Source organism: Salmo salar, chromosome 10 (assembly GCF_965601325.2).
Source record: "Salmo salar chromosome 10, fSalSal1, whole genome shotgun sequence".
Taxonomy (NCBI): domain Eukaryota; kingdom Metazoa; phylum Chordata; class Actinopteri; order Salmoniformes; family Salmonidae; genus Salmo; species Salmo salar.
In genome coordinates this window covers 12,947,665-12,966,810 of record NC_138300.1, presented here as the reverse complement: position 1 = coordinate 12,966,810, position 19,146 = coordinate 12,947,665, and the positions used below count along the sequence as shown (strand labels likewise).

The window sequence follows — 19,146 nt, the reverse complement described above, 5'->3', positions numbered from 1 at the left end:
GGGCTGTGATAGTTGATGCGTTGAACATGTAGCCGTGTTGGCCCAGGGTGCCAGGGCAGACGACAACGGGTCAGAGATTAGGCGGACGGGACGTCTCGCTAGCGATCTGTCACGCATATAGCCTCCACTTCATTGACCGAGTCAGAAGCACAGCATCTGTGAGACTCCGGCTGATCATACCCGAGCTGACTCTGATTATTAGGGAGAATATGCCAGTATGCAAATCTGTAGGCTTTTTTCTTTTCTGTTTTATAATGCCTGCTCCCTTTGAAAAACAGTGGAGATTGCCAATAACAGTATGCGTGCATTACCAAAATTAACAGACTTCCATTTTAATTTCAGAAAACGCCTCCTATTTGAATTTCGGGTAACCTGCTTGAAATGCACATATTGGAAATAGATGCTATGAATTACACTGCCAAGGTGGCAGCCGGGCTGCGGGCCAAAGACAATGGTATTACCAGCACCTGTGGCGTGCTCTCCCCAGATCACCCTCTCGAAGCCAGCAGGGACGTTGAGAGGCTATCCCCTCACACACCCACAGCTAGCCGTGTGGCTAAAGGAGCTAAGCGAGACAATAGGGCTGGGAATTGCCAGGGACTTCACTATACGATATTATTGCGATACTTAGATGCCGATATGATATGTATTGCGATTCTATATGCATTGTGATTCGATGTTCCAAACATAATTGCTCACCATATGTCTGCTACGGGAGGGACAAGAGAGAGCCATGAGAAGTTGTTTTGATTCGTTATGGAAATAAAAAGTGCTGACATCAAAATTGTCTCCCTGTTTAAAAAGAACTAACTATGAAAGAAAAATACTAGTTTTGGTGCAGGTACAGCCAACCAGCGCCCCAAAAAATATTGCGGGTCAAAAGTATATGGTATAAAAATAATATCATATGTAACTATCGATTTTTATCCCACATCACTACAAAACAGCCTACATGAAAAAAGTTGGGGGAGAGAGAGAGGGACAGACAGACACACTGGGCAAGGGCAGAGAAGATGGCAGCAGGAGCTCCCAGCATGCCAAGCAGCATTATCCGGGCTGTATGGGCGGCAGAGCATCTGGCCTCTCTCTTGGGGGCGCTGCTCTGCTGCTAGCAAGAAAGGCTCACTTTGGAGCACAACTTTCACTGCGGCGTGAGCCAGCATATTTGGCGAAAAAAAGAAAAGTGGAACACTTTCTTCCACATCTGACATTATGTGGCTGTGGCAGGGTGTTTAGCATAATGTAAACGGTGTGTATAATACAGTATGTGTTAGGAAAGTTCAGACCCTTTTCCACATTTTGTGACGTTACAGCCTTATTCTAAAATGGATTAAAGAAAAACATTTCCTCATCAATCTACACACAATACCCCATAATGACAAAGCGAAAACAATTTTTTCGAAATTTTGGGAAATGTATTAAAAATAAAAAAACAGATACCTTATTTAAACAAATATTCAGACCCTTTGCTATGAGACTCGAAATTGATCTCAGGTGCATCCTGTTTCCATTGACGATCCTTGAGATGTTTCAACAACTTGACTGGAGTCCACCTGTGGTAAATTCAATTGATTGGACATGATTTGGAATGGCACACCTGTCTATATCAGGTCTCACAGTTGGAAGTGCATGTAGGGGCAAATTTCAAGCCATGAGGTTGAAGGAATTGTCTGTAGACCTTAGGATATCCATCTCTGCAGCACTCCACCAATCAGGCCTCTATGGTAGAGTAGCCAGACAGAAGCCACTCCTCAGGAAAAGGTACGACAGCCAACTTGGACTTTGCCAAAAGGCACCCAAAGTACTCTGACCATGAGAAACAAGATTCTCTGGTCTGATTAAATCAAGATTGAACTCTTTGGCCTGAATACCAAGCGTAGAAGAAACATGGCACCATCCCTACGGTGAAGCATGGTGGTGGCAGCATCATGCTATGGGGATGTTTTTCAGTAGCAAGGACTGGAAGACTAGTCAGGATCGAGGGAAAGATGAACAGAGCAAAGTACAGCAAGATCTTTGACGAAAACCTGGTTCACCTTCCAACAGGACAACGACCCTAAGCACACAGCCAAGAAAATGCAGGAGTGGCTTCGGGACAAGTCTCAGAATGGCCCAGAATGGCCCAGCCAGAGCCCGGACAAACCCGATCGAACATCTCTGGAGAGATCTGAAAATAGCTGTGCAGCGACGCTCCCCATCCAACCTGACAGAGCTTGAGGATCTGCAGAGACGAAAATACAATTGTGCCAAGCGTCATACCCAAGAAGACTCGAGGCTGTAATCGCTGCCAAAGGTGCTTCAATAAAGTACAGGTTCTGAATACTTATGTAAATGTGACCCGTTTTTATTTTTTTATATACATTTACAAAAAAAATCTAAAAACCTGTTTTTGCTTTGTCATTAGTTTGTGTGTAGATTGATGAGGGGGAAAATGTAATCAATTTTAGAATAATGCTGTAACGTAACAATGTGGAAAAAGTCAAAAGGTCTGAATATTTTCCGAATGCATGGTATACCATGGCTGTCAGCCAATCCAGCATTCAGGGCTGGAACCACCCAGTTTATAATGTCTGATATACCACAGCTTTCAGCCAATCAGCATCCAAGACCCAAACTACCCGGTTTATAATAGTATCTGTGTCACTCACATGTCCCGGTGTTGTCTCTTGGCCTTGGCTTGGGCCCTCCGGTCCTCCTCCTCCTGCAGCTGCTTGGCCAACGCTACGTCCTGCTGCACCAGACGGCTCTTGTGGACGTTGGATGCCAAGTGGCTCTCGACTGCAAGGACAAAAATCAACAAACACCATGCTCAGAACTAGTACACAATCAAGGCATGAACATCAATCGCTCTCACAAGCTGCCTCCCAAACAGCACCCTCTTAGGACTCTGGTCAAAAGTAGTGCACTATGTAGGGAGTAAGGTGCCATTTGAGACTGTCAGTTTATCTGGCCAAACCGCAACGCTGAGGAACAAGATGGACGACGTCAATCAGAACCCTCACGTTTGTTTTGGTGCCTTTTAAACCGCAGGACTGGGACGCAAGTACTTGGAGTTGAGGGTGTTTATTTAGCAAAACAGTTTGAACATACATTTTGAAAAGTAGAATGGCTGTTTAGAGTTCATTCTGTGGATGAGACGAGAGGGAAAAAACAAACGCTTTGGCCCTGAAGTTACTGGGCCTGACTCACTGAGCTTAGCTATGACGAACTAGCCCACTTTGATCAACTTGATGAGGAGCTGCCAATTCCAAGGCTGAGTGGCTGCACGTGACGAGACAGGGCTGTGGACTCGAACAGGGCAGGCTCTAAATCCTCGTTGCCGACGCACTCCCAGCCCGAAACGCGTGAAGGAGTGTCGCTCACTCCCTTGCTACTCATTCAGCTCCACTGGACTGGCTATTCATCCACTCGTAGGCTTCACGTGAAAAAGACCAAATCACGCCACTATTTACTAGAGGCTCCATGAAGTTGCTGCAGTGAGATGACAAGATGGGAAGCAGTGTATCACAGAGAAATAGACTGACATCGATTTTTAGGACAATGCTGATCGATTGTGTGGTGGGTTTACAGTGCCTCAATTTTTTTAGGGCAAACATACGACATCAGAGAACCAAATATATTGTGACGTTCAATGCAAATTTTTTCCCCTGGGGGGGAAAACTACAGTTTGCTGTTATCTTGAATTTCTAAGAACACAGGATCAAAGTTTCTTGTTAACTCAACTTGAGAAATCTGATATCCTAATCAGAGGGCCACAATCTGGTCTAAGACACTACAACTAGCTTCAGTCTATACATAGCGTATACGGGGAAATTAAGTTTCTGTATGGACTACTTCTACCAGTTCTCTGTGGCTGGCATCCAAGAGGACCAGACAGCATTGGACAATGACAAAGAAGGCATGGGACAGTGATGCTGGACAATGAAAAGGGGAATCATTCAGAGGCATAACAAAGCTTAGTTTTATAGGACTAATGTGATGGAGAGAAATGTCAGGCCTAGCTGACCCATCTGGCTTCGGCCTGGGTTAAAAGAGGCATGACGGATGCTTTTTGAACGCAGCCTATTTATTATCTCCACCCGAAGCCATTCATGTCTTTTGGTGCATGACGGTTCTACCAGGGTTTTAAAGCAGTAGGCCCTATATCCTACCGTGACAGCCATGCACTCAGCAGTTATTCTGTTGAGTGAACCAAGCCTTGCGTGCAACAATCCCTCCTCGAGGCCTTCCGAGTCAAAATAACCCATTATTTGAGTTCCTCTCGCAGCAGATGCAAATATGCCAAATGTTTTGGTTAAGCAGAGCTGGTCGTCGGGCAGTAGCCATCTGTTGGTTAGAGTGAGGATGACACTGTGCAATGTAGGGGACAGCCAGGCTGTGTAAGAGTAATTCCCAGTGACCTCCAGGACAAAGGCCATGCAGACTGACTGGCTACTAAAACCAGAACTGGTGCTGTGGCAGAGGGGACCCGCCCTGTCATGACACACTATAGCAGTCTAGGGTAGAAGACTAATACAAGGACAGACCCAAACAGAATCCATAGGCTCTTCACATCGAGGTATGGATGGATAACGGACCTCCTATCATCCAGTGTAGAATTTCTCTTACAAGATAAAGTTTGTGTTGAAAAGCCATGGATTTTTAGCAACTTTACAGATTGAAAGACATTCTGGCTAGAGTGCTACATTCTGACCTCCTTGGGCACTGGGAGAGCAATTGGCTCCCAACTAAATAGTCAGAGTTCCAGACCCATAGATCTTAAAATCTCCCTGGACTTTTCATGCGAGTAGTTATGGCTGAGGGATAGAGCTGGGACGATAAACCGAAAATTGACACCAACCATACAGATCACTCGTCGCAGGCATTTTGCTGATATCGTTCATTGCAATAATCTATAGTCAAGAAATGTTAAGTTTGAAATTAAATAAGTTTGCTAATATGTGTGATTGTTAAAACGGGACAATTGACGTCGTCGTAGTAGTTTAAACAGGGCCGGTCCTGGCCGTACTGTCACTCTAAGCAAGACCAAAAATTGCCTGCCCCTACAAAATGGCGTTGAAAAGATGTCTAAAATATATGTATTTTTCCAGACGTTGAAGCTAGGTTCAATTTAGGTTCTGAACAAAAAGGTGAAAATGCGTATTTTCTGGACGTAGAAAATACGTATTTCTGGACGTTTTAATTAAGTTCATTTTCTGTTCTGAATAAATGTTGAAAATATGTAATTTATAGATGTCCATGTTTGGGCCAAATCAAGGCTGGTCCAGACCAGACAAAACATGAACCAAAAATAATGTCTATGACTGTTCCAGATTTGGTCTGGAAATCAAGGCTGGTCCCGATTGCACCAAAAAAAACAAGGCCAGTCCAGATAAGACCCCAAAAGATGTCCAAAAAGGCATCAGCATCGGTCCGTGATTACTGAGGTATAGCCTACAGCAGGGATAGGCAACTCCAGTCCTCGGGGGCCGGAGTGGTGTCACTTTTCCCCAGATGTGTTAGCTGGGGCAAATATGTGACACCAATCAGGCCCGAGAGGGCTGGAGTTGCCCTACAGTGTCGCCTGAAATGTAATTTTAGGAATGCCCATCTGTGGTAGGCCTACCATTTTTATTTATTTTTTTTTTTTTTTAAACACACACACACACACACACCCACACACACACACACACACACACACCCCGATCCGGACTAAAAAAAAAACATTGCCTACGGACCGTGCTTACTGGGGTGTAGACTACCTTGTCAGCCTGTTATGGAATTTCATGAATGCCCATCCATATTAAGCCCACTGTTTGTAAAACAGGCCGTTGTAAATGGCTTTATTAGTCCTGATCCCTGTGACTAATCAATTTGGCGGAATGTCAGCTACCCAACTTCATCAGGAGTTATCCTGTGCCTATTTGTAATGCGTTTACATAGCGGGAAATGCAGAAGTATTTTCTTTTTCGCTATGATCAGCTTGTGAAACATCTACAGATACAAACGGATCATGACAATTTAGCCCACGGGATGAAACGCATGGACAGCAGTTTTGAGTAGCCTGGTTGTCCATTCCACTTTGACCTGTCCTGTTTTTAGGATGTGTTGCTTTGTTAACAGGACAGCTCATTATTTTGTTGTTGGTTGAGCGCCATTTCGGTTAGGCTATTTGATCTGAGAAACCTGCATGACGTAAAAAGTGTCCGTCTCATTACATTGTCATTCATTTTATGTCCAGCCTGTAGAGGCTACAGAAAAGGCCACATACTCTTTCTACCATGTACTGCATCTGCTACCATGTACTATAACTGCTACCATATCTGCGGCCGACGAATCCTGCCTAATGAGCGAGCCGGCCAGGAGTTTAAACGATATGTTTTCAACTGAGGTGCACATTGTTATAAACTTATCGTTCTGTATTCAGGCAATTTATCACAATATGGATTTTTGTCTATATTTCCCAGCTCTACTGAGGGATACGAGGGCTGTAATCCCTGGCCATCTGGGGGATAATGTTTATTTGTGTAAGTAAGTAGGAAGTAGTAGTTATGTCTGGCCTGGACTTTAATCTATTCTGGGAAGGGTGACTTTTTGACCTCAGGGCCTAAGGAATACTGACTGGGAGGCAGCCAATGACAGTGCTTACAGTACGATAGAAACCTAGGCTTTGAGAGAAACTGTGTGAAAAGGGGCGTCACCGAAAGATAAACGACACATTCACAACCTAATTATGATTAGACACACACACAGGCAAGTACACACCCACGGGCAGACACAAAGAAACCGAAATGGCAAAGATGACACATTCATCGAAAAATCACAAACACGCAGGCAAGAATTTGCCTAATCCAGAGACAAACACCACAGACACAGGTTTCTCAGGACAAATTGTAGAATCTATGAGATTCAGATTGTTTAATAGTCACATGTACAGGGTTGCAGGTGTGATTGCAGGGTAGAGTGAAAATCTTAGGCTTCAAGCTCCAACATGCAGGACTAAGTGAAATATAATAATGAAAATGGTAATAAAAACATAAGGTCCCACAGTTGACAGTGCATGTCAGAGCAAAAACCAAGCAATGAGGTCGAAAGAACTGTCCGTAGAGCTCCGAGACAGGATTGTGTCGAGGAACAGATCTGGGGAATGGTACCAAAAAATGTCTGCAGCATTGAAGGTCCCCAAGAACACAGTGGCCATTACTCTTAAAATGGAAGAAGTTTGGAACCACCAAGACTCTTCCTAGAGCTGGCTGCCTGGCCAAACTGAGCAATCGGAGGAGAAGAGCCTTTGTTAAGGAGGTGACCAAGAACACTATGGTCACTCTGACAGAGCTGGGAGACTAGTCAGGATTGAGGCAAAGATGAACGGAGCAAAGTACAGAGAGATCCTTGATGAAAACCTGCTCCAGAGCGCGCAGGACCTCAGACTGGGGCGAAGGTTCACCTTCCAACGGGACAACGACCCTAAGCACACAGCCAACACAATGCAGGAGTGGCTTTGGGACAAGTCTCAATGTCCTCAAGTGGCCGAGCCAGAGCCCGGACTTGAACCCGATCTAGTATCTCTAGAGAAACCTGAAAATAGCTGTGCAGGGACGCTCCCCATACAACTTGACAGAGCTTGAGAGGATCTGCAGAGAAGAATGGGAGAAACTCCCCAAATACAGGTGTGCCAAGCTTGTAGCGTCATACCAAAGAAGACTCGAGGCTGTCATCGCTGCCGAAGGTGCTTCAACAAGGTACTGAGCAAAGGGTCTGAATACTTATGTTAATGTAATATTTCTGTTTTATATTTTTGCACACATTTCTAAAAACCTGTTTTTGCTTTGTCATCATAGGATATTGTGTGTAGATTAATGAGGAAAATAAACAATGTAATACATTTTAGAATAAGGATGTAACGTAACAAAGTGGAAAAAGTCAAGGGGTCTGAATACTTTCCAAATGGACTGTACATAATAACAACTGTGGCAGTGATGAATAAGAAAATAACTAAAAATAAAAAACATTTCCTTGTGGTGGAGTGAAGACTGTTGCGGGGCTGGAATGACGATAGGGGAAGCATCAGCATGATCATTGAGGAAAATAAAACCCCAAAAGTAAAAGACAATATGCATATTAACAACTGCAACAGTGATGAATGTCATTGGGGTGGGGGCAGGGGGTGGAATGTCCATAGGGGGACTTGAGGTGGGGTGGGGGGTGGGTGCAGCAGGAGAAAGAATGTCCATAGGGGGAGTAGAGGTGGGGGGGGTGCAGCAGGAGAAAGAATGTCCATAGGGGGAGTAGAGGTGGGGGGGGTGCAGCAGGAGAAAGAATGTCCATAGGGGGAGTAGAGGTGGGGGGGGGTGCAGCAGGAGAAAGAATGTCCATAGGGGGAGTAGAGGTGGGGGGGGGTGCAGCAGGAGAAAGAATGTCCATAGGGGGAGTAGAGGTGGGGGGGGGTGCAGCAGGAGAAAGAATGTCCATAGGGGGAGTAGAGGTGGGGGGGGGGTGCAGCAGGAGAAAGAATGTCCATAGGGGGAGTAGAGGTGGGGGGGTGCAGCAGGAGAAAGAATGTCCATAGGGGGAGTAGAGGTGGGGGGGGTGCAGCAGGAGAAAGAATGTCCATAGGGGGAGTAGAGGTGGGGGGGTGCAGCAGGAGAAAGAATGTCCATAGGGGGAGTAGAGGTGGGGGGGGGTGCAGCAGGAGAAAGAATGTCCATAGGGGGAGTAGAGGTGGGGGGGTGCAGCAGGAGAAAGAATGTCCATAGGGGGAGTAGAGGTGGGGGGGGTGCAGCAGGAGAAAGAATGTCCATAGGGGGAGTAGCAGGTAAGATAGGTGAGAGTTGACGGTGTGTGTGTTTTGGGGGGAGGGGTGGGATGTCCGTGGTGGGGGAATGTCCATAGGGGGAGTAGCAGGGGGGAGAAGGTTAGCCCAATGATCTGAGGGTAGAAACTATTGGCCAGTCTTTCAGTTTTTGCCATGATGCTCCTGCACTGTCCGCATCGGAGTGATTGAAGCGGATGAGACGTTCCCCCCCCCGATGACATCACAATCCCTGCTAATCTGATTGTGCTGGCCTAATGTCCACCCAGACTAGACTGTGTTGTTGTCCTACAGTAGATGGGCATTAATGTGATCCAGACAGTGTGCAAACATCAAGCCCACTAACACCCACCAAAGGCCCAAAGTGCTATTGTTGTGGTTGCAGCCTAGCAGGAGTCCTGCAGTCCTGCCTAGCCTGCTGGGTGAAGCACACTCAGTGGCTAGGCTTGTGTTTTATGGCTGCTTACTGCCTGCTTCCACTGACGCTGCGGTTTACGCTGTCAGACGTGACAGATTTTCTGAGGGAAAACTTGTGGATTCATTTAGACCCTTCTAAATATTTGGAAAAATGTTCGATAGTCTGTATTCTCGTAAAGAAGACAAAAATGGGAGTTTGTAATACTTTATATAAAATATGCTGCAAAAGGAAGCTCAAAGTGCTTTTTCTAGACCGGAGGGGCCGTTTGCATGAAATAGTTGCGGCTATTATGGACAATATATTGTAAATGAGACTTCAATGTGCATGAAGCCGACTGTCTGCATCCAGACTTAAAGTAAAATAATGCCCTGAACAGATCCCAGCCCAAAACACTCCTTTACTTGACACATTCGAAAATAGGGGTCTGTTCTCTGTTGCACTGAGAGCGCTGCTTTGGGAACAGCCAGGACAAGCTGAAACCATAAGGGATGGGAGGGAGAAGCAGATGTCCAGGTCAGCCTGAAATGTAGTGGTAGTATACTTACTTTCCTGCTCCTGGAGGTTATGGGCCAGGCAGTGGTCCTCCAGCACAGCAAAGTCTCGACACACTGTAGACAGAGAGACAAGGTTAGGGAGCTCTTCTGAAGGCTTAAAAATCGGTCAACTTTAAAAAAATATATATATATAATAATAAATTACGTTTGTAGTGAAAATAGACAATACTTTCCTGCTGCAAAAAAAGTTCTCGTTTTGCGATACAGCTGAAGGACTTATGGAAAAACGCACCAAAGGGCCTTTTGAAAAACTGTTTCTGGTGACGTTGTTTGACACAGAACAGTGTTCTGTGTTACGAGACATTGTGCCCGCCTACACATGATGTTCTACTACAACAAGCACTGAACAGTCGCCCCAGTCAAGGGCAGGAAACTTGAACAGAGCACGCAAAGACTAAACAAGCTCCCACAGTTTAACCTTAAGCTAATCGGATGGAGGCTATTGTGACTAAACTACAGTATCAGATGGAGCAGTGGCAAGGCCATTGGAATGATCACACAACACCCACAGAGAGGAAGTCCATGTCTGCTTTGTGGTCAAAAGGGATGGTTGCGGCACTACGAGCCTTATCTGCCTGATGTCTGTTCAGAGCTAAAAAAAAAAGACAGATGTCTGTTCAGAGCTAAAAAAAAAGACAGAAGAAGCTAAACTAGACCGTCTCAAGCAGGGCCCCTGAAAGACAAACGGTCTGTAAATAAAGAGAACAGAGAACAGCATTAACTATAACTGTGGTTGAGCAAGCGGCGGCACCAAGATTTTGGTTTGAGTCAACAACAGCTTAGCTCATTTTGAAATATGCTCTGCACATCCCTTTTCTGGGCCGTATAGCCTAAGCTTGCTGTGGTAAATCAACTTATTTTTTTATAATACATCAAAATACAGAAAAACGCACGGGAAAACCAGTAACAACTTATCAAATCTTCTAAGAACATGAAAGTCACCAGTAGCGAGACGCTAATAGGCTCACCTCCAATGCACAGCAGCATGGCAAAGTCAAAAGTGTCTGCTATGCTGAACCTTCCTAGATGTCACTCAGTCAGAATAGCAATGCTCTTTATTGGCAGTATCTGGCATACATTGAGCCACTTCCGCACAAGCTTTTGCTGAGGACGCGCAAACAGTTTAATGAGCTTATGGGGAAGAGGAGGGAAGCAGCAGCTTCCAAACAAATAGTCAGCGGAAAGGCTAACAAAAACCATTCGGACCGTCAGACTGAGGCAAAGCAGTTGTGAAACGGCAAAGTGCTACAGTTTAAGGCAAATCAGATAGAGAACAAGAAGAATCACAGGGGTAGAAATGACAGAGAGAGTGGAACTAATGGAGGAAATCTGGGGCTGCGTCCCGATTTGCACCGTACTCCCTATATAATGCACTACTTTTACATATATTTTCATATTCTTTTTTTAAAACAGGGCCCATAGGGCTCTGGTCAATAGTAGTACACTAGGTAGGAAGACGATCAACTAGATTCAGCTGCAGGACGATTTTTTTTTTCTTGAGCCGATGGTCAGGGGACCGGAACATATTTACAAGTAATTTGTAGACTGCAAATTGACCCAAACATACAGTGCCTTCGGGAAGTATTCTGACCCCTTGACTTTTTCCACATTACTGCCTTATTCTAAAACTGATTAAGAAATAAAATAAGAATCCCTCAATCTACACACAATACCCCATAATGACAAAGCACAAATAGTTTACAAATGTTTGCTAATTTATTAATTACATATCACTTTTACATAAGTAGTCGGTACTTTGGTGAAGCACCTTTGGCAGCGCAAAGTCTTCTTGGGTATGACGCGACAAGCTTGGCACACCTGTATTTGGGGAGTTTCTCCCATTCTTCTCTGCAGATCCTCTCAAGCGTCTGTCAGGTTGGATGGGGAGCGTCGCTGCACAGCTATTTTCAGGTCTCTCCAGAGATGTTCGATCGGGTTCAAGTCCGGGCTCTGGCTGGACCACAAGGACATTCCGAGACTTGTCCCAAAGCCACTCCTGCGTTGTCTTGGCTATGTGCTTAGTGTCGCTGTCCTGTTGGATGAACCTTTGCCCCAGTCTGAGGTCCTGAGCACTCTGGAGCAGGTTTTCATCAAGGATCGCTGTACTTTTCTCTGTTCATCTTTCCCTCGATCCTGACTAGTATCCCAGTCGCTGCCACTGAAAAACATCCCCACAGCATGATGCTGCCACCACGCTTCACTGTAGGGATGGTGCCAGGTTTCCTCCAGATGTGATGCTTGGCATTCAGGCCAACCAGTTCAATCTTGGTTTCATTAGACCAGATAATCTCGTTTCTCATGGTCTGAGAGTCCTTTAGGTGCCTTTGGGCAAACTCCAAGCGGGCTGTCATGTGCCTTTTATTGAGGAGTGGCTTCCGTCTGGCCACTACCATAAAAGGCCTAATTGGCAAGTGCTGCAGAGATGGGAGAACCTTCCAGAAGGACACCCATCTCCACAGAGGAACTCTGGAGCTCTGTCAGAGTGACCATCGGGTTCTTGGTCATCTCCCTAACCAAGGCCCTTCTCCACCGACTGCTCAGTTTGGCTCTAGGAAGAGTCTTGGTGTTACCAAACTTCTTCCGTTTAAGAATGAAAAAGGCCACTGTATTCTCGGGGACCTCCAATGCTGCAATTTTTTTTAAGTACCCTTCCCCAGATCTGTGCCTCGACAAAATCCTGTCTCGGAGCTCTACGAACAATTCCTTCAACCCTCACGGCTTGGTTTTCGCTCTGACATGCGTATAGCGCTCATAGCCTATAGCACGCTAACACCCCTGGGAATCTAGCGAATTAGCTGCTCGAGCATCAAAGGACAGTTGGAAAGAAGGAGATGTAGAAATGTTATTTAAAAAAACAGACTATGATAGCAAAACAATTGCTTATAAATCATTAGTAAACACTCCCGTTATTAGGTCAAGTTTATCTACGTGAAAAGAAAGGTCTACATTCATTTTAGGATAAAAAATATTTTAAAATGGTTTTGACGGCTATTTTACATTGTCATGACGGTCTTCATCCATAACCGTCAGTTACACGGTTATTCAATTACCGTCACAGCCCTATTAAAATGACTTGGGAGCTGATTTTCTGGTGTTTAAGTCTTATGTCCAACATAGCATTTCAGGGAGGCGACAAATAAAATTCTGCACACGGGCCGCCAGTTGGGGAACCCTGATGTAGGGAATAATAGGGTCCCATTTGAGACACATCCTAAATGTCTGACAGATGGATGTGTTTGGGAGACATGCACAGTTAGCATATTTTCCCTTGTGCATGACTTGAACAACAATTTAACTAACAGTCCTCATGCAAGCTAGTGTTAACAGTAATGCTGATATGATATTCATATGATTACCATCATTATTTTAATCATTGAGGGGGATCAGACAGATTACGTAGGCTAACCTTAATCCCGAAAAGTCTGTCCTAACAAACAAACCATAATAGGCATTAGGCCTACTGAACGGCCAATTAACTACAGGGAACAACGTTCTAATCACTTTCATACACCTGTGTGCACCAGCCATCGCAATCAGTTGACATTCAACAAGCAAATGATGACTCAAAACAGACATGCTAATATCTTTTTGCATTTAACTCCATGAGTCCAATAGACCTGTACAGAGCCTTGCTACCGTAGGGTCTGTTTTGATCTAGAACATTCTCAGGGTGAGCACAGCAAATGTTTGCTGAGGAACACTCACATGTGTTTCATAAGCTGGGTAAACTGTACTTAAGCCCCTTCTGTTTATCTGTGGTGGACATCTTTTCTCCCTGCACTGTGACTATGTTAGAGGATACAAGTAAGCTGTGATTAGAAATGTGTAATTAACCATGTCCCCCATCTGCTACTGGCAGTGGGTGGCTGACGTCTAGCCTAATTTTATCACCAGATCACAAGTTCAGATATTTTCTACACCGAAATGTGCAGAAGTTGCATGTCTAGCAGCACAGGCCTAGTTTTGAAAGCAACTGTGTGGGCTAACTGAGGATGTAAATAAATTCTTATTTTCCCCGTGAATATGAATCCTTGTCATTTCTAAACCGAGAGATTAACGAATGGCAAGGAACCATCGCCGATGATCATAATGAATCACTTGGATGGTGCTATGGAGACAGCCGCAGAGCAGTGGAACGGCACGTTCTCCCATCATGCACTTTTCTAGACCAGCATCTCAAATATTCCATGGAGTTGGATTGGAGCAGCTGTTTCGCACACGCAGGAAGAGTTGGTTACACTTCTCCAATCCGATTGAAAGCATACAGAGGAACAGGAAACGTGCATGAGATATCCAAACCGGGATCTGTCCAGTGTCCACATATATCAACAGCTGTAACGTACTATTGTTTTAGGGAAGAGGTGCTTTCTGATTTCTCCACCACTCAATTTCTGAATAACATTTAGGCCATTTTGAGGAAACATTGATTGTGAGGAAAGGGACATTTGTTTGGGATTGTTTTGCACACTGACATGGAATATTTCTGTCAACACACCGCTATTAAAATAAATGTTTTGCTCCATGAAGTAATTCAACAATGTGTATGCTGCCATCTTGTCTAGGCTAGTGTTAACCGGGATCCTTCGGACGTCCCTGCCCTAAAACCTAACCCAGTGGTATTCAAAGTCGGGGTCATGAGCTCGAGAAGGGTAGCGGGGGAACAAAAAAAATTAAGAACAGATTGTATGAGACAACATATAACATTTGAGAAAGACTTTAAAAATATATATTATGAATACATGTATTTATTGGCTTCTTTTCATAAAAAAAACAAGGGGTCCCCAGAAATTCTGGTAGAAAACAAAATGGGGCCCTCGCTGAAAAAGTTTGAACAGCACTGCCCTAACCCTCAACCGTTTTAAAATGTCAACTTCAACAGATGTGATGTCAGAGTTGGGATGTCCCAAGGATCCCATTTAGACATGTCCATCTTCTCTATTTCAAATCTTCTTATTGACTGAGACAGGTGGGATTTAGGTATATATACACAGTACCAGTCAAAAGTTTGGACACACCTACTCATTCAAGGGTTTTTCTTTATTTTTTTATATTTTTCTACATTGTAGAATAATAGTGAACACATTAAAACTATGAAATAACACCTATCGAATCATGTAGTAACCAAAAAGTGTTTAACAAATCAAAATATATTTTAGATTTTTCAAAGTAGCCACCCTTTGCCTTGATGACAGCTTTGCGCACTCTTGGCATTCTCTCAACCAGCTTCACCTGGAATGCTTTTCCAACAGTCTTGGAGTTCCCACATATGCTGAACACTTGTTCACTGCTTTTCCTTCACTCTGCGGTCCAACTCATCCAAACCATCTCAATTGGGTTGAGGTCAGGTGATTGTGGAGGCCAGGTCATCTGATGCAGCACTCCACTCTCCTTGGTCAAATAGCCCTTACACAGCCTGGAAGTGTGTTGGGTCATTGTCCTGTTGAAAAACAAATGATAGTCCCACTAAGCGCAAACCAGATGGGGTGGCGTATTGCTGTAGCCATGCTGGTTAAGTATGCCTTTAATTCTAAATAAAATCACTGAGTGTCACCATCAAAGCACCCCCACACCACCTCCTCCATGCTTCATGGTGGGAAATACACATGCAGAGATCATCCGTTCACCTACTCTGCGTCTCACAAAGACACAGCGGTTGGAACCAAAAATCTCAAATTTGGAATCGTCAGACAAAAGGACAGATTTCCACCTGCCTAATGTCCATTGCTCAAATTTCTTTGCCCAAGCAAGTCTCTTCTTATTGGTGTTCTTTAGTAGTGGTTTCTTTGCAGCATTTCGACCATGAAGGCCTGATTCACGCAGTCTCCTCTGAACAGTTGATGTTGAGATGTGTCTGTTACTTGACCTTTGTGAAGCATTTATTTGGGCTGCAATTTCTGAGGCTGGTAACTCTAATGAACTTATCCTTTGCAGCAGAGGTAACTCTGGGTCTTCCTTTCCTGTGGCGGTCCTCATGAGAGACAGTTTCATCATAGCGCTTGACGGTGTTTGCAACTGCACTTGAAGAAACTTTGTAATGGTGAGAGGTTAGCATGTCTGGGGGGGGGGGGTATGATATTTGTGGGTCTAACTTTCGCACTCATTATTCATGATTAATTAACTCAGAATTATCATGGTAGCATCCACATTAATGTAGAAGTGTTTAGAAACATTCTATTCTTAGACTCAAAAATTATAATACATTATTTACCATTCATTTCTACTGGGCACAAAATAATGTGAAACAACCAAAACAAACAGCAAATTCATCCACCAAGTTTGTAGTCACAAGCTTAATGTCGTCATTGCGTGCTAGGAATATGTGACCAAATACTTAACTTGTTTATACATGTGTGAATTTGTCCCAATACTTTTGGTCCCCTAAAAATCGGTTCACCCGATATGGATGAAAATACACTCAAATTAAAGCTGAGTCTGCACTTTAACTTCACAGTCCTTGTATCATTTAAAATCCAAAGTGCTGGAGTACAGAGCCACAACAAAAATAATGTGTCACCGTCCAAAAACTTTGCGCTCACATTCACACAGTTTATTAGGTACACCCATCTGGTACCGAGTCAGACCCCCCTTTGCCTCCAGAACAGCTACAGATATGCTGTAATGTTCAAACATTGCTCAATAGGTATCAAGGGACCTAACGTGTGCCAGGAAAACATTCCCCACACGTTGACACCACACAGGATGGGGCCATAGACTCACGCTGCTTACTCTACTTCCTGACTCTGCCATTAGCATGACGCAACAGGAACTGGAATTCGTCAGACCAGGCGATGTTTTTCCACTCCTCAATTGTCCAGTGTTGGTGATAGCGTGCCCACTGGAGCTGCTTGTTTTTAGCTGATAGGAGTGGAACCTCGTGTGGTTGTCTGCTGCAACAGCCCATCCGTGACAAGGACAAACAAGTTATGCGTTCCAAGATGCTGTTCTGCACACCACTGTTGTACTGCGAGTTATTTGCCTGTGTGGCCCACCTCATTTTGCACATTCTAACGTTCAACCGAACAGTAACTGAATGCCTCGATGCCCGTCTGCCTGCTTTATATAGCAAGCCACGGCCACTCGACTTACCGTCTGTAGGAGCAAACCATTTGTGTAAACTGGCCACTGAGTGTATATCAATGTAGAGCTAATGTAACCGTGATTGACCACACACTGCAGCACAGTAGGTGGCGGCATGTACCTTAAACATTTGTTTGCGGACCGCCACCATAGACGAAGAAAAAAAAAGACAAAGGTGGGTCCACCCCAAACGCTGCATGTCATGACACTCATCTGTCTACTCTAGATCAATGAGAGAATATTTGAAATAGACAAGAGGACACATTGTTGTATTAGCTACTTAATGGAGAGAAGAAAATCTCAAAAAATAATAATCTATTTTATTAACAGAACATTTTCTAAATTCAAACGAACCACCTGCAACTGGACATATGCATTTTAGAAGATACGTGTTTGGCCAAATCGAGAATGAAGACACTATCGCCAAGTTAATAAGGTTGGTCGACAATTCTCAGCGCTACACCCAACAGTACCCATCATGCCCTAACGGAGCGTCACATTAGCCCGCGTTACAATCTACTAGCTAGGTTGGTTGCCAGGCAGGCAGCTAAAAGCTCACGCTAACAAACGTGTGATACCTACAGTAGCTTTATAAATCATTCCGGATTCACGTTAAAAAAAAATCTGCACCAGGCTAGTTAGCAAATACTATAACGAACGTTAGCTAGTTACACTGGCACACATGATTTGAACAGTAACATTACTGATGTTATGAGGGTTAGTTCACCCTCGTAACATCAGTACAGTACTAGTCCTGTAAACGAGGTACTGTAACGTTACCTGGCTAACAAAACAAACGGATGCACGCACTTGACACCTGAAATGTTGAAAACAACCAACTGTCACAAGTAGGTCTAAACATGAGGCCAGTTCTACACATGAACGTTGAATATATAACGTTCGCTAGCAAACGTTACCTTCTTTTACTCCGGGCAGTTTCTTTTGATCGATGGGAAATTCAGCCATGTCGTCAGCGATGTGTCAAAGCCTTTCACGTTGAATTATGCTTCCGCGATGTGCCGAAGGTTACCAGAGCAGAGTCTGATTGTTTGTTGTCATAAAAACGATTGATGATTCAGGTACTAACATTACGGGTGTCCCTTTTGATTATTGTCGGCACTGTAGCTAGCTAGCCGCTTCGCCAGTCAGATTGTGTGAGCAACCCTCCCTCTTCCTCCGTTCTGCAGCTGTGGGTTTGATTAGCGAGCTAGCTAGCTGAGGGAAGAAAAAAAAAGAGCCCAGCTACGGATAGCAGGCGGGCCATATCATTCACTGTTCAATATGGAAGGAATGAAAGAGTATTGAGGAGATATTGCGTTCGCGCAACATACACACACACACACACACACACACCAAATTACACAAGCATAACCACTATTAAATCCCTGGCTGTATATCAGGAGTAAAAGTAATGCGGTACGGGTAAAACGTAAGCCTATCACAATTATTAGAACATGCCCCAAAAAACTATAGGTTATAACACCATTATTTAACATTGCTGCATGAAAAATGTGCGAATTGACAGGAAACCTGGTGGAATATGCTCCAAATTGTTATGGTTTGAGGAGAACAATTACATTTGGTCAAGGCTGATCATTGAATGTATTTATTTAACCTTTATTTAACTAGGCAAGTGGTTTAAAGAACACATTCTTATTTACAATGACTGCCTGCCAAAAGGCAAAAGGCCTTCTGTGGGATGGGGGCTGGGATTAAAAATAAAAGTATAGGACAAGACAGACATCACAACACTACATAAAGATAGACCTAAGACAACAACATATCATGGTAGCATCACCACATGACAACAGCATGGTAGAAACACAACATGGTAGCAGCACAACATGGTAGAAGCCACAAAACATGGTACAAACATTATTGGACACAGACAACAGCACATTGGCAAGAAGGTAGAGACAACAATACATCACGTGAAGCAGCCACAACTGTCAGTAAGAGTTTCCATGATTGAGTCTTTGAATGAAGAGATCGAGATAAAACTGTCCAGTTTGAGTGTTTTTTTGCAGCTTGTTCCAGTCGCTAGCTGCAGCGAATTGAAAAGAGGAGCAACCCAGGGATGTGTTTGCTTTGAGGACCTTTAACAGAATGTGACTGGCAGAACGGGTGTTGTGTGTGGAGGATGAGGGCTGCAGTAGGTATCTCATATAGGGGAAGTGAGGCCTAAAAGGATTTTATAAATAAGCATCAACCAGTTGGTCTTGCGAAGGGAATACAGAGATGACCAGTTTACAGACAAGCTCCAGACAAGGGAGGATGAGTGGCCCAGACCGAGGTGTGCGTGGTAG

At 44.3% G+C, this 19,146-nt stretch overlaps 1 protein-coding gene across 2 annotated transcripts in view; it reads right to left on the bottom strand.

The window, feature by feature from the left end:
• ccdc50a (coiled-coil domain containing 50a) overlaps positions 1 to 18,082 on the bottom strand; it is a 37,369-nt gene extending 19,287 nt beyond the window's left edge. The window contains exons 1-3 of one of the 2 annotated variants that reach the window (XM_045687328.2): positions 17,758 to 18,082; positions 9,755 to 9,817; positions 2,649 to 2,778 (exon numbers count right to left, since the gene is read on the bottom strand). In XM_045687328.2, the coding sequence (XP_045543284.2) occupies positions 2,649 to 2,778; positions 9,755 to 9,817; positions 17,758 to 17,806 (242 nt within the window). In that variant the 5' untranslated portion in view covers positions 17,807 to 18,082. Of the gene's footprint in view, positions 1 to 699; positions 1,408 to 2,648; positions 2,779 to 9,754; positions 9,818 to 17,757 lie in introns of those variants that run through there. The other variant, XM_045687329.2, reaches the window with a different exon arrangement.
• Positions 18,083 to 19,146: the final 1,064 nt, after the last annotated feature.